Below are 16317 nucleotides of genomic sequence, written 5' to 3' on the forward strand. Positions count from 1 at the left end.
GGGGAAATTGGGACAGCTCTAGAAATGCCTTGATATGAGACTAGGTCAGTATGTGATATCTGAACTCAACTGTTATGGTTGGGTTTATAGCTAGTTCTTAGCTGACACTTTTGTCCAAAGGCATTTACAATGATTTCAATGAACATCACATTGACATTAAAACTAACATTAAAACTCATGTTACTTTATACATAACAAATAGAAAATAATAGTAATGGACAGAATGTAGTTTTATGGTTAATATACAGTGCTTGCACACTGACTGTCATCATCTCACAGTATTACAAGGAGCTCATCCCCTCGGAAAATGGGGAAATGCCCATCATTATTAGAATATCCTTGCACCAAGTGCACAAGAATAGAATTCTGTATAAATTATGTTGCCACCCTGAAAATAAGGAAAGTAACTCATTAGTCCCGTTTGCGTTTTTCATCTGCTGTTACAACCATGCTGGATGGCATTTGTGTTCATGTGGGCAAATAAACTGTTTCTAAATCACATTGTCCGTGTTGTACATTTAGCTCCTGTGTGAAATAAACTGTAGCCGTAACGGGCAGCTGCACCGTTACATATACATTCATATAAATGAGGGAAGATGGATACAAAGTAGATGCCTGATAAGTGCCCAGAGTGCGTTGCAATATGGCCACCGAGTGGAAGGACTTGCCTTAAAGGGCTTTGATATGGCCTCCAAGTGCTCCAGTGAGGAAAACTGCACAAACCATTTATAAAAGAGACAATGGGTGGCTCTCAAACTCTCTCCTCGATCCTCGTTCCCACTGATCTATAACTAACACTGGATAGACTATCCCATTGTTGCCGCCCCATCATTCTTTATCTAGATCGGTGAGGACGAGGATCGAGGAAGGAAGGGAGGGTGTATAAAAGACCACATGAGAGGCACCCGATGTATGCTTCAGAGTATGACACTGACACAAATGACATTGAAGGGCATCTGGGTCATATGTCTTTCCTGGGCAATTGTTTGCCACAGAACCTGCTGGCCCACCTGGAGCCTCCCATTCTGCCCTGCCATCGATCGGGCCCAGGCACAGCTGGAGAGATCCTCTATGATAAGAACACAGGAGGGAGGCCCACGGGGGAGAGCTTCCTCAGACGTCTAGCTTCAGAGGATCGCATGCCACTTTGTTTGCTCGCTTGCACCCTCTCTCTCTCTCTCCACTTTCTTTATCCCTCACTTTCTTGCTTTCCTTTCTTCTACCTGAGCAGATGGTGCCTTGTCAGGGTTGGATCCGTTCTTTGAGGGTCAGAACAAAAATAGAGAGAGAAAAGAAGAGGGGAGGGCAGTAAAAAAAAAAAAAAGAAAGAAGGGGGGATATTGCGGAGGTGATGTAAAGATGTGGATTTGGGCAGTCGTGTGCAAAAGGACTCTAGGGAATGGCCACAGTAGTCGTCATCCCTGTTGTGCAGAGATCTCTATAAAAAGCAATGCTTGGAAGAGCTCACTTCAAAGACCTTTTGAAGGAGATTGCCTCCTTGCATTTGCTTTCTCAAATACGCGTTTTAGAGTCGTCTAACGGGAGACCAGCGTGGACTTGACAGAAAATGCCACATTCCTTTTTGAAGGTAGACTGTTTAATGCATCTTTTCATAACAAAATAGAAATATGAATCAGCCAGTCACTTGAAAGTAACATTGTTATTTGTTGTACAAATTGAATCTAAGGCATGTGCAGCATCTTTGTAATGCAAATATTTGGCTGAACATCATCTAAAGTTGGTTGTTCTGGGGCCAGCGGAGCTCAATACTGCGGTCATTACACTCAAGACTAGTCATTTTACCCCATTCAGGAAGAAAATGGACGGGAATAAGAAAGAAAAATCATATCCTGCTTTTATTGAGTCGGACTGTTCACCATGGCTGAACATATTAAATGACACTCTTGACATCTGGCAGAGCTGAAGTATTAAGGGAAAAAAACAAAAAAAAACACTTCATGATGTCTGACTCATTGTGTATGACAGCAAACAAATGAATATGACATGGGAAAATAAAGCATGTGTTCTGTTCTTTTTAAGGTTTTGGTGAAGGTTATCAGCCGTAATACTAACAGACGATGAAAAATAAAAAGCATTGAAACCATGTCAAGGTTATGATGAAAACATCCATGTTCTAATTGAATAGTTAAGGCCACTGGAAGTGGTAGCTAAGGTCTCTCTTTGACCCTAATAATGAAATGCAAAAAACAACATTAAAACTTCAACTTAGGTGTTTGTGCTTTTTGCATCTAAGAACAGGTTTTAAAGACATAATTTAAAATGAGATAATGCAAAAATAATTTAAAATAATGTAAATATGGGAATCATCCAAACCTGTCAGCTGTTTTCACCTTAGTCACTGACTTTAAACAGTGAGCTCTTTGTGTGTGTGTGTGTGCGTGATCGTGCGTGTGTATGTGTCATTATGCATGTGTGTGTGTGTGTCTTATCCTTTCTTACACAGCACATTAACAGTCCATTTTTTTTGTCAATCACTACAGCTGCAATAGCAATACTTCATTGGCTGTGGAGAGGCCATTTCCCTCCACCATGTGTTGTCTTGAACACTGTCTGTCTAGAGGTCAAGGAGAGGTCAAGGCGGTGCGTGTGTCCTGCGCTCCCCACGGAGCTCCTGGATGATCTGCGCTCGCACCGACGGCTGGGCCAGGAGAGTCCGAATGCTCCCCAGTCTCTGCCGGACCGATTCTCTCTGACGGTCCAGCAGATTTCTGATGGAGCTCCTCCCCTCACACTCACACCCTGTTCCAAACATCAACAATGAGACAAGACAACAAAAACAAAAAACAAAAACAAGAACCAAAAACCAGACGTAATAAAAACACTGGCTGGCCTTTTGAACTCAAAACATGATCGTTGCCAATCCTCTTAACCCTTTCCATTCAGCCCCGCACTCCCAGCCTATAGCCTCTGCTTCATGGGATCTTTTCTTCTGTGGAGTTGTAAAGCATCCTCACCCACAACATGGACATTGCTAGGACTAAAACGCCACGGTTTTTTTCAAGTTTCAGCAAACACATAGCACTGAACGGACAATGTGTAAACATCGTTCACAGCATGTTTTTCAACTGCATAGTCCATGATCATAATAATAATAATAATAATAATAATAATGGTACAATTTCATACGAGCTCTAAAAACACATTTCATTGGTCTTAGTTTCTGACAAGGTTTTCGGAGAAGCTGGCATTTTTTTTTGTTTCGTTTTGTTCTGTAGTGATATTTTAAGGTTTAGTCGAGACGTGTGATTGTCTTTGCACTGATCAGCTAATGGCCTGCCTGTTTTGCGGTTCTTCAGACAACTCGCCGCAAAAGAGATGCAGGTGTAGTGTGTGCCTGACCGGAGCTATCCATCTTCTCCACCCAATGCTTGAGCACCCAGGGTGTGGGTGTGACAGGTCGATTCTAGTCGGACCTCAGCACAAAAGGTCAAAGTCTTCCACTCAGGGACCCAAGATACTCACAAAACAAATACACACACTCACACATACTGTCAAGGACAGAAGAGAAAAGGTCACTCTAAATGAAAATAGTCAAGAAAAAAAGGGAAAAAAAGACTAATTTGTGTACAAGTGTAGAGTGTGAAATGGTGCTGTGAGAGTCAAGACAGGAGGAGACGGTGGGTTGTGCTGAGCTGCTTGGCAGGGGATCATAACTCAGAACAAAATAACAACAACAACAACAACAGAAAAGAAATCAAAAAAAAAAAAAGAAAAAAGAAAAAAAGCTGCACAAGCTTCCAATCTTCTTAAATCCTCACTGCAGCATATCCAAGATGAACACTGCGCAACACTCCAAAAAAAAGCCTTCAATTCTCAAGAGAGATCTTCCTCTTCTTCCTCCTCCTCCTCCTCCTCCTCCTCATCTTCCGGCTCTTCATATACAGTCCCTGCTGCCCAAGCTGTGGACACCTCTGGCTGGTGCCCTGCCTTGGGGTAGGGGAGTGTGGGGTGGGGGCAGTAGCAGAGGCTGGGCCCCCTCAGTGGGCTGTGCAGGGGGCAAAGGGGGCGGCGGTCAGGGCTTTGTCGGCTGGGCGGTCATTTGCTGGCGTTAGAGTTGAGGGTGCCCGCCGGGAGCTGGGTGGCGGCGGGCGACGGAGTGGGCGTGGTGGGGCCCTCGGGGCCTTTGGTCTGGGCGGCGGCGCCGTTGCTCTGCTGGGTCTCCTGCGTCTCCTCCATGTACTGCTGCACCGCCCGCAGCACCGCGTCCTCCACCAGACGCTTGCTCAGGCTTACCAGCTCCTCATCGTCCGGCTCCGGATGCTTCTTTCCACCTGGAGACGCACACGGACGCGCAACCGCACACGCACACACACACACACACACACACACACGGACACACCACACACACACACACCACACCAGAGGGGAAGGGAAGGAATGCGTCACTCACACTGTCCAGAAAAGCTTGCAACCACTGAAACTACTGAAAACTAACCACGTGAACTTAGAGGCTCTGCTGAGCAGATCCAAGTCAACCCTCTGCAAAGAGCTGAGCTTTGTGATTTAATATACATTTCAAGAGTTTGGTGAAGCTATTACTGCACTACACAGTAAGAAATACTGTGCTCTACGTGGCGTCAAGCTGCTTGCACTGCCCAGAAATAGAAAATACGCTGGCTTAATTATTAAATTATCAAACTGACATGGTATTTAACTGGCAGTAGCCTTGATAAGGGGGAAGTGGCACTCACTGTTACATACTGAGACAGGGCTAGCTAACAGAGCTATTTCTGCTGATGGGGTGTCAGCTGGGTATCCTTGTTTGTCAGCTACACAATAGTGGGTTCAGTGGAGGTGGGGGGGGTCAAAGGGGAAGAGTGCCACATTCTAGGAGTGAGTGGGTGGATGGATATGGGGGGGTGGGGGCCTCGTAGCCTACAAGAAAGAAACACGTACTTGTCCGTGAGGCTCGGTGAGCTCTTTGAGTAAGATCTGCAAGACAAACAATATCCATTTAGCAAACCATTGTACTACTTTCACAAACACTTGTCATTTATCACCAGCAATTTGTTCATCTCACGTCGTCATTTTCTCAGAATCACCATTATTCCCCCACTCGACACAATGCAATCGGATCGGATGCTGCTGAGGAGGAGACGGCCGTACCAAATCACACAGCTGATAGCTCATTCTTGATTAGAGTCTTCACCCAGCATGCCATTATCAGATAGCGTTATGATTGGTCGCAGACACTTGGATGTCGTTTGAGGCCAGATGGTTCTGGAGCATTTCTGCAGGATGAGTCGGTTCGGATTGGTTTTTACCATCATTCAGGTCTGCTGCCTCCAGCAACAGGCTTTCAGATTCATGAGTTCAGCTGTGCTTTTAGCAATGGGCCTATTTAGCAGTTAAACCAATCAAATAGAACTTAAAATCGGCGAATAATCATTATTACTGAGATCTATGACGCAACATTACCAAAAGCTGGAGTTTATGATACATGACAACAACAATTTAATTATCAACAATTTTCATTTCTTGAGTCTAGAAAAATGAAGAGCATTAAATGTCCCCCTTCCCCCTTAAATTTCCAAGCTTTCCGCCTGGCAGATCTAACTGCACGTAGAGAACAACAATAACAACAACAAAATAGCTGTCTGTTTATCTGCCTCATCAGGGGTCTCAAATCACGTAATGACTTACAGCAGGCTGTCTTCCTCAAAGGCCCATAACTGGTGCCTTGCAGACTGGCCCCTGTGTTCTGCTACAGGCAACAGATGAGGAAGGCTCATTCAAGAGATTTCAAAAACCTTCTCAAGTGAAACTCCTTGCATTACACCGATCCTCACATGCTGACTCATTCTAACTAGTGTCCGTCACTTCTGACACACTTTCTTTTAAATGAAATGAATGAGAATATTTATACTGGTTGACCTTACTTTTGCAACGACAATAAAGTGGATTGTAATCTAATCTAATCTAATACAGTAATGTCACCTACCTTTGGCTGTACTGTACTGTAAATGTCAGGTTTGCGCATGAACCAACAGGTCATATAAAGCAGCTCACTTGCAAAATGAACATCCACCAATAACCAATAAAGTAATAACACTGGCTATAGTTCTCTGGATAAACAAACCGCTCAAGCACCAGCTGCGGGCTGCATATTCTCCAATACCCCCACCTGAGACAATCACCAAAGCCAATAAAACAAGCAAGAGCGAATTCATGAAATACTGTGGAAGCGATCAGAAATAGGCCAACTGAGAACCAGGACGCAAAGTGAGAACTCGAGTGGTGTTGCTTACTAAGAGAAGACCAGGCATTAGTGAGCACTTGTGTGTCTCCTCACATACTCCTCACAGTGTTGCGCCTAGCGCCGGGAGTTGAACCTTTCTTACTTTCAAGACTTTCACTCAAGTTTGATCATTATCATGCAAAGCTGCATATTCAATGTTGGACAGCATCTCGGAGATAATTCTGTCAGATAAATTTTGTACTAACCCCAGATGACCAGAAATTCTGTGTGAACCCCCTCTAATTAGGACACACCTCTCCGCTGAATGATAATTAGCCTCCAAATTATCCATCCACTTCAAGATTGTTTTGCATATTTTCAAGCACTAATTATCCATTCTCCATAACATGGATTGCATTTTTCTTGACAGTTTTCTCCGGTGTCTAATATTCACTCATCTGCATAAGTGTGAATGACAAGCAGTAAGACACACAGGTGCCAAGCTCATTCCGGTGTTAAAGGGAAACTATGCAGGATTGGCCATTTCGTCACCGGTTTCACTTTTCGCTCGTTTTATGCTTGCAGATTTCTCTGCAGAGCTTCCCCTACAGCTTTAGAGTGTATATTTTTTACAAAACTCCTCAATCGGTCAGTCGACCCGGTGGCACGAAACTTGCATGCGTGGTTTTTCCGCTCAGAGGCGCTAGGGGGAAGCGTGACAGCTGTCATTCAACCCCAAATAAGTCAGATAACCATTCTAATGACTCCGAAGCTGACTAGTTAGGGCAAATTAAGCTAAAAAAAATGGCATAGTTCTGCTTTAACGTGCTCAATCACCTCCAGGAGACGAGCAGAGAGACATCACCAGTCCTGAAGCCCTCCAATCCCACCTCAGCTTTCTCCTCTCACACCTCCATTCTGCTCCATCAGTGCATGGAAGCAGGACCCTACATAGTGACTGGCATTCATCCGAGCCCGAGTGCACCAAGGACTTCTGCCATCTGAAGCTTTCGGCAACATGAAAGGCTTCTTGGTGGTTAGTATGGAGGGGGAGGTCACGGTGCATTTTGGCACTATTCAAAGCCAACGTCGGTGGATGCTAGCAGCGTGAAGAGGGCACTTTGTTCTCTGCGCTATTGTGCAGCTCAGCAGGTAACAACAATTTGTCCCAAATGTGTCATTTCAAAGCCAGTTCAGATAGTTTGGGTCTGAAATGCTTTTGTGCCACATGTTGAAGGATGGCCACGTGTGATCTATCGGATGGTGATTTTTCCGTTGCCGAGATGGCTTTGATTTGATAGGTCTTGTTGAATAAAACTGTAATTTATGTTGTTTATGCTTCCAGTTAAAAGGCTCTGGCTCGACCAGGTTTCAAAAGCAGGGACGATGCGTCTCCACGACGCTGGCAGTTATGTTAGCCGTGTGTTAGTCGACAACACTTGTTGTTGTGTTGTTGCCTCGCCTGTTGTGAGAGACCATAAAACTCACAGTGCTCCCATCGTAGCCGTGCCAGGAGCAGAAACTTTGCACACGGTTGCCGTCTCCCCCCCTCCCACCGGCTATTAACAGCCAGGGCTTCTGAGTCACCAATCAGCCGGGCTAATTCACTTACGAGCGCAGGGCAACACAGCTCAGCGCAGAGCGCCGTCTTAACGAGCCGACCGACCGACCGGGAAGTCCTGCATCGGGGGCCCTGGGAACGCTGGCATTTCCTGAGGAAGCGCGGTGGCGGCGGCGGCGGCAGGCGTCCCATCCTATCCCAGGGACGCGCCTTTTCCTCAGCGCTCCTCCTCATCCCCAGCGCTGGGGTCAGATGAGGAAAATGGGGCAGCGGAAGGGTGGGGGGTTATGGGGGGGGGGGGGAGTGCAGGCAGAGCTGCGCGTGGCTGCTGCTGCTGCGGCGATCACAGCGTTACGCTACGCTACACTGCATCGTACCGCACCGTACCTACAACGAGGCTGTTGGCAGCTCGCTCGGTCTTCAGCACGTTACATTAGGCTGCACACACAACACCAAGGGGCACACACACACACACACACACACACACACACACACACACACACACAGGAGCGATGGTCGCCCGAGGGAATGGAAGCGTATATAAATAGTGGGTCAGGGAGATGCTCGTGGGCTGGCAGCAGAGAGATGCTCTACGCCGCCTTCGCATGCTGATGTTCTCAGGGCGACTACTGCAGGGATGGAATCCAAATCGCCTCGGTGCGCTACGCAGGCTGCTGCATACCGCCGCACACACAAACGTTGACAAAAGTCTTTGGAGCGCCGCGGCCAACTTTGCACAAGGTCGGCACTGGCGTTTGTTGCGTTAGGGTCAAATTCAAGACCGGCAAGATGGATTTTCCGCTGCTTGGGAAATCAGTCCTTGAAATAACTGTGACACTGTGGCCACAACTCCGGGAGCCGCAGCGAATGGAGAAGTTACAATGTGCAGTGCTTTCAGTGGCAACCCCTCTCTGTTCAGTATTCCGTGCCATTAGAAACACAACAACCGCAAATGATTAATATTCATTCACACATAAGCCTTGACGTAACCGCCTCCGTCTATCCAGGCAGCCGAGTGGTGCTTCAGATTGGTCACTGCCGCTGGAGAGAGAGAGAGTCCACTCCAAATCCGTGTGTCAACAACAGAAAACAAACAAAGGAGTGTTTGACCAGCAACTCCTTAACAACAATCACCACAACCTCCTACTCCCACACCGTCCAGTCTCTAGCCACATGAAGGAGGAATAATGAGAGTGTATGTGTGAGAGAGAGAGAGAGAGAGACAGAGAGAGTGTGTGTGTGTGTGTGTAAGAGAGAGAGACAGTGTGTGTGTGTAAGAGAGAGAGAGAGAGAGACAGTGTGTGTGTGTATGTGTGTGTGTGTGTGTGTGTGTGTGTGTGTGTGTGTGTGTGTGTGTGTGTGTGTGTGTGTGTGTGTGTGTGTGTGTGTGTGTGTGTGTGTGTGTGTGTGTGTGTGTGTGTGTGTGTGTGTGTGTCTGTGTAAGAGAGAGGCCGGTGAGTGTAGCCAGTTGCCTGTGCGGTAGACTCAGTGCAGCAGCATACTTGAGTATTCCGAGGCTGCCAGAGCATTCCACATCTCCCTGCCATCGCCATGGGGAGCTATCAGTGGGCCAACACTGCTCCTGCTCCTGCTCCTGCACCACACAGCTCCCCTTCTCACTGACACCACAGCGGCACACACACACACACACACACACACACACACACACACACACACACACACACACACACACACACACACACACAGACACAGACACACACACACAGACACAAATGCACAGTGTCCAGCTGTGCTTACACTCGGAGGCTGCCATCACCTGACTAAGTATCTGCTCCAAGTGACAAGTGAGAACCCAATACGCGTCCTTCCGCTAGGTCTCCCTACCCTCCCAGCTCTGCCTCTACCTTCATCACCCCCACGTCTCTCGCTCTCTCTCTCTCTCTCTCTCTCTCTCATCCCCTCTCCCCTACACTCTGGACAGAAGTAGGGCAATGTGTGTGTGTGTATGTGTGTGTGAGTGCGTTACTAAGTGCAGCTACTGTGCCTGTGTGCGTATGCGTAGTGCGTTGTGTGTGTGCCTGTGCTTGTGAGTATCTGTGAGTGCCTGCAGTCAGTCTCTTTCTTGCTCTCTCTCTCTTCTTTCTTTTCTCTCCCTCTCTCTCTTTCTTTCTCTTTCTCTCCCTCTCTCTCTCTACTTTCTCTTTCTCTCCCTATCTCTCTTTCTCTCCCCCTCTCTCGCTCCTGGGACTACGCCGGGCTGAAGCAGCGTGCACAATGCTCTCCTCACATCGCATGGATACGCGCAGCCATCCCTGAACCTAGCAACAGAAGAGCGAGGCTACCACTGCCACTGTTCACCGAGGAGGGGTCCACGTCCAGCACAGGGAGCAGGGACCTCTCCAAACACAACACACACTCTCTCTCTCTGTGTGTCACAGACAGTCAAGGAGCAGGGGGATGGCAGCTCCCAATGAGCGTAGCGTAGCCTCACTGCACTGCCTATTGTGCCTGAGTGAGAGGGTACAGAGTGGGGGAGAGAGAGAGAGAGAGAGAGAGAGAGAGTAAATGAGAGAAAGGAAGAGAAAGGGAGTGATTGAGAGACACACACAGATAGACAGACAGACAGGGGCTTCTCTGGAGAAAGGGGAGAGAGAGAGAGAGAGAGAGAGAGAGAGAAAGAGAGAGAGAGAGAGAGAGAGAGAGAGAGAGCGAGAGCGAGGAATAGAGTAAGTGAGGGAAAGGAAGAAAAAGGGAGTGATTGAGAGACACACACAAATGGACAGACAGACAGACGGGGGCTTCTCTGGAACCCTGGCACTTCGACAAAGAGCAACTGGGCACGTCCGAGCACAATGGTGACAGAGTCCAAGCCTCGCGTCACGCACCACTCGCAAGCTTCACGTGTCTGCTATTTTACAGCTGCTTATAAAACACAATACACACACACACACACACACACACACACACACACACACCCTTGCTCTCTACTCTCTCTCTCTCTCTCTCTCACACACAGACACACACACACACACACACACTCACACGCACAAATAATCACACACACTGTAAAGCCCAACCCTTAGAGATAAGAGCAGATTTGCGAACCTCTCCTTCACACGCCTGATGAAATACACCCCGGTCTCCGTCCCCACAAAGCAGCATTAAGACACAACAGCAATCCTCTGCTGTAAGCCAATCGCGCTAAGAGGCAAGTGGGGATTTGGTGAATGTGGGACAGAGTCCCGGTAAGCCCCGACCACCCAGCGCTAGCAGGAGAGGGAGAGAGACGCGCTAGCGGCGGCGGCGGCGGCAGTGGCAGTGGCGGCAAACAGCGGCGGACTTACTCAGCTTCTCCTCGGCACGGGAGAAAGGGAAGCAGCACAACTGCCCCATGGTCACTCTCTTTTAGTCCACTCTCCTCTCCTCTCCGCTCCTCTCCTCTCCTCTCCCGGCGTCTCTCCGTCTCCGTCTCTCTCTCTCTCTCTTTCTCTCTCTCGCACAATCTCTTTCTTCACACTCCCTCTTCTCTGTTCTTCTCCTCTTCTTCCTCGTGTGCGAGAGTGTGTGTGTCTCTCTCACTCTCTCTCTCTCTCTCCCCCCGTCGCGTGGTCCTCCTGCGTTTGTATTTCCAGCGGAGGCGGCCGAACGAGCGCACGAACGAACGCGGCGGCTGAAGTGGCGCTCCGCGCAGCCCTTTCAGCCAACCAGCCCGGCGATGGAGCGAACGAGGGAGCGAGCGAGCGAGCGAGGGAGGGAGTGAGTGAGTGGGTCTCGCTCGGTCTGCTCTGCGAGCGTGTGTGTGTGCGTGTGTGAGTGAGTGAGTGAGTGTGTGTGTCAGTGGAGCGGACCAAAAGGGGGGGGCTTAAGCTCCACCCCCACCCCCCCCTCCTTGCTCACTGCCTTGAATAATTGCTGTGGAATGGCGGGCAGATGACAGCCGCTGTGTGTGTGTACGAGCGTGTGTACGAGCGTGTGTGTGTGTGTGTGCACACATCTCTCTGACTGCCTGTGCACTCATTGCTCTGTGACTGCCTAACCAATGCCCTGTCAGTGGTGCTTTGCTTGTGCAGCTGATTTTTTCCCCACACACACTCTCCTGTATTTTCCTACCACAATAGATTTCCCTCTCATACGTTTCCCGTGCGCCGGCACGGCCAATTTCCTATGTGATTGGTAGGGGGAAAGGAAAAAACGCTGGCCACACAAGCCTGGGGTATTCCCTGAGAGTGTGCGCGCGCGCGCACACACACACACACACACACACACACACACACACACACACACACACACACACACACACACACACACACACACACTGTAGTGTGCTCCCCTGGGCACTAAGCATTCAACTCCATGCTCGCTGTGGGCTCTGAATGGGCTCCCTGGAGAGTGGGGGGTGTCAGGCTGAATAGAATGCAATCTTGATGATGATGGTTTTATTCAGCCACTTTGATGCCGAAGAGGGAGAGATGAATTTGTGCGGCGCTCTGCCCAGCGAAAGAGTCTTTCTCCATGCTGGTGTGGAAAGTGTATTTAAAGTGTATTTATAAATGCTCTGACGTGATCACTCCCTATGTGGTAATCATTAAACTTCCCACGCACATTAAGAGGACATAAACATCGCTGCGATGCTCATTTCAGACACGGCAATCAAAACCCTCACAGCAGTGAAATCAATTAGAGCACACACACACACACACACACACACACACAGTGGAGGTGACCATTTAACCAGTTTACCTACATTCAACCACATGGTCAGTGAAACTCTGTGGTCACTGCCTCACTCACGGACAAACCAAAAAGCAGTATGGTGCTGAGGCCGAATCCTGTGGCCGATGCAAATTAAGAGGAAATAAACATTCCTACAATGATCATTTCAGACCCGGCATTCAAACCCCGGACAGCAGTGAACACAGCCGCTCAGAGCACATGGAGCCGCTCAGAGCACTGCGGTCACCGCCGCTTCTCATGGACAAATGGCACAAGAGTAAAAGGGGGGAAAAAGCAGCATGGTGCTAAGGAATCCTAGCCTAGAGATCTAGACGCCCCTAGCGGCAGCAAATCTGATTCGGCTGCCGGGGCAGTCTAGCAACGCTCCGTAGAGCTTGGGAGCTGGGAAATGGAAGAATCACCGGACCAATCACATCGTGTATAGAGTCGGTGGGCGGGCTTAACATAATGGTGACTGACGTGCGACCAGAAGTTGCGACGGTTACGCATCCTGCTACTTGAAAACAAGAAGATGATTCGTTTAGCGTTATCCTATTGCGTGAAGAGGGTATTTGAAAGACAACTGTTTATCACACCCCTCCGATTGAGCCCTGCCTACGGTGAGTTCCCAGACCCTACATCTTGATGTGGCTCTGGCTGGTCAGGCTAATATTTAAGCACATTTAAAAACACATTTTCTGAGAGAAAGCCTTTGCTGTGGATACCAAAACCAATGCAGCACATAAAGCAAAGGACAATTCAACAGACTCTTCTGTCTAGAGACAAAGAGTGTGTCTAGACTAGAGCTGGATAAATATGTATTTTGAGTGTATGCGTGTGTGTGTGTAAGAGTAAAAGGGGAAAAAAAGCAGTATGGTGCTAAGGAATCCTGCAGCCAAATGAATATGGCAGATGTACAGTAGTTTGCCACTACTGCGCATTAGGAATAATCGGAAAGCCTTTGTCCTGTACTGTCTTCCCGGCCCATTACGCGCATTAAAAAGGGAACACACGTGGTCTCTTTAGGATTAAATGCATGTACTGTATGTAGCGACGACGTCCGCCAACCTGGGGGGTCATTTGCGGGCAGATTTGGATTTCTAGCATTTCTACTCGACTCCATTACTGGAGATCACATGGCGATAGGACCCAGTGGTGGAGTCCAAAGAATTTGGGTGAAAAATACAACATCATCTAATGAGATGAGACTGAGGGCCAGTGGTTAGCTAGGGGTTTGGGGGGTTGTTGGTGGTTCTGTAGCTTGTGTGTGCTTGTGTGCTTGTGTGCTTGTGTGCTTGTGTGTGTAGGGGAGCATCATGACGAAGAACCACTGAAGCGAAAGAGGGAGAAAAGCCGGCAGCGTAAACACACAGCGCTGCCCATGCAGGGTGCGACTCACACACTCACACACACACACTCTCTCACACACACACACACACACACACACGGAGAGAACACACACACACACACACACACACACACACACACACATCTGACCCCTCTAGCCTACTCCCTCATACAGTATTAGAGGGTAGAGAGGTTAGAAAGAGCCAGAGAGGAGGGGTCTGGGAGATGCCAAACGAGGTGGTGAAATATAGAGAGTGAAAGACTGACAGGTGAACGGGACAGAGCAGATCCATCTTGACAGACGGACAGTTCCCATACACTATGCACGCACCGTGCACACACACTTACAGAGAGAAGGAGGAGAGGAGAGGCAGAATGATAGATCCAACAGAAAACTAGACTCAAATGAATCCATAGCTAGCTCCACACACGGCACCCAAAGACATGGCCGGGGCTGGCAGATTTATGCAGAAAGACAGATAGAACGCCACAGGGAGAGGGGGAGAAATACAGTGCAGGCAGATTTATAGAGATAGAGAGAGAGAGAGATCAGAAATGGACCCACAGCTGGAGAGGGCGCAGAAAGAGATGGTATATGTAGTACAGTATGCAGTCTTGGGTATCTATTAGACTTGCTGTTTTAGCAGTGTTATGATGACCATATACATGTATTTCTTATTCTATTAGCTACTCTATGTTCTATATATCATATATTATATTTAGAATCCATCCAGAAGACAGACAAAATATATAAAAACTGCAAAATATGCATTTGTAGTTTTGGCTCTATATTGGTCATAGGCTGTTGATGATGCCGTTATTGGTACCAGAAGTGAGAAGGAGGAGATGACACCGTGCGGAAACGCTACAACTGGAAGTGCTCATTGTTCCGCGAATGTGGGAACGGCAAATGGTTCTATTCAAAGAACATCAACGGAGCATACTGAGAGCGTAGAGAGAGTTTGTTTCGGAGACTCTGCGGTCACATAACGGGGTCGTCTTTTCAAATACTGTATGTGTACATATTTCATATGTTTTGTGGTTATGTTCTCAGAAAGAGAGTGAGAAATTAATATGAATAGGTACAGTCCTCAGGGCACTGCTGAAGCACAACATGCTTTTACCCAGCACTGGATGCAGACAGATCAAGTCAGAGAGAGAGAGAGAGAGAGAGAGAGAGAGAGAGAGAGAGGGCGAAAGAGAGAGAGAGAGAGGGCGAGAGAGAGAGGAGCAGGGAGAGAGAGAGAGGTAAGTCACCAGGACGGTCAGGACCCACCCAGCTCCTCATGACTTGATCCCTGATGCTCTGCAAATGGCATTCAATTAGACTGTGATCTAATTTCCTGGGCTGGCTGGAAGGCTGCAAATGGTTTTAGGGGGAAGAACACAACCAAAAACAGATATCTACAGAGATGCGATTTGGAGATAATTAGAGGCTTCTTGGATTAGTGACAAAGCGACTGTGTGTGTACGTGTGTGTGTGTGTGTGTGTGTGCTTGCCTTTTGGAGTAGAGAGCAATGGAAGAGTGCATGTTTCTTTTACTCGTTTATCTCCAAGATAAGATCAAAGACCAGGGGAGAGTAATGCACCCACAACACAAACACACGGTCACTGTGCAAGTTCTCCGAGAGAGAGAGAGAGGGGGGGAGAGAGAGAGAGAGAGAGAGAGAGAGAGAGAGAGAGGGAGAGAGAGAGAGAGAGAGAGAGCACATCTGTGGTTCTCACTCTGTGTGTATGTGCCCACATCAGCCTTGTGTCTGTTTCATCCCATGCGTGTGGACACGTGACCCTTGAAAAAAACACTCCCTCTCTCTCTCTCTCCCTCCCTCCCTCTCTCTCTCTCTCTCTCTCTCTCTCTCTCTCTCCCTCTCTCCCTCTCTCTCTCTCTCTCCCTCCCTCTCCCTCTCTCTCTCAGCAGTGCCTCCTCCCCAGCTGTGCTATGTTACATTTGTTTGAGACTACTGCTGTAGCAGCAGCTCGGTGGTGGTGGTGGCGGCGGCGGTGGCGGTTGCGCGTGAAGCATTTTGAAAAGGTTACGCCGGCGTTAAAAACCGACGCCCCGCTGTCCCCAAACCGCAGGGAGGCGTCTGGCAACCCCACTGCATGACACGGAGTCACTGCGGTGGACCGTGTAGCTGAGGGTTCAGGACATGCAGGATAAGTCCACTGGTGGGGGGGGCTGATCATCTAACCTGGGTGGGACCTCATGCAACAGCCAGACAAGTAGCCAGTCTACTAGGACCGGCGCAGTGAAATTGGTTGTGTTTGCGTGGCCGGTTTAAAGTCAGATAAAGGTTAATGCTTTGTAAAAAAAAATAATGCAGGTTTTATTGCTACAGTACGTGTTAAATGGCAGCTCTTTATTGTGCTTTATGTCCTTGAGATTGCTTGTTCCACTTTTGACAAGTTAATGATGTTCAGTGTGATATGATCTCGTAGATCTTGTAGTGTCCAGACTGGCTATCAATCATCACAATGCAGACGGAGAGGAGAGAGAGAGAGAGAGAGAGAGAGAGAGAGAGAGAGAGAGAGAGA

The 16317-nt window shown here is 48.3% G+C and overlaps 1 protein-coding gene across 4 annotated transcripts in view; it reads right to left on the reverse strand.

The window, feature by feature from the left end:
* Positions 1-1838: 1838 nt before the first annotated feature.
* Positions 1839-16317, reverse strand: part of LOC134097557 (A-kinase anchor protein 7) — a 34071-nt gene continuing 19592 nt past the window's right edge. For 2 of the 4 annotated variants that reach the window (XM_062550445.1, XM_062550444.1), the window contains 2 exons: positions 4918-4953; positions 2617-4292 (listed from right to left, as the gene is read on the reverse strand). In XM_062550445.1, coding sequence (XP_062406429.1) covers positions 4057-4292; positions 4918-4953 — 272 coding nt within the window. In that variant the 3' untranslated portion in view covers positions 2617-4056. Of the gene's footprint in view, positions 4293-4917; positions 4954-16317 lie in introns of all 4 variants that reach the window. The other 2 variants (XM_062550447.1, XM_062550446.1) reach the window with 2 other exon arrangements.

Source organism: Sardina pilchardus, chromosome 12 (genome assembly GCF_963854185.1).
Source record: "Sardina pilchardus chromosome 12, fSarPil1.1, whole genome shotgun sequence".
Lineage (NCBI taxonomy): Eukaryota > Metazoa > Chordata > Actinopteri > Clupeiformes > Clupeidae > Sardina > Sardina pilchardus.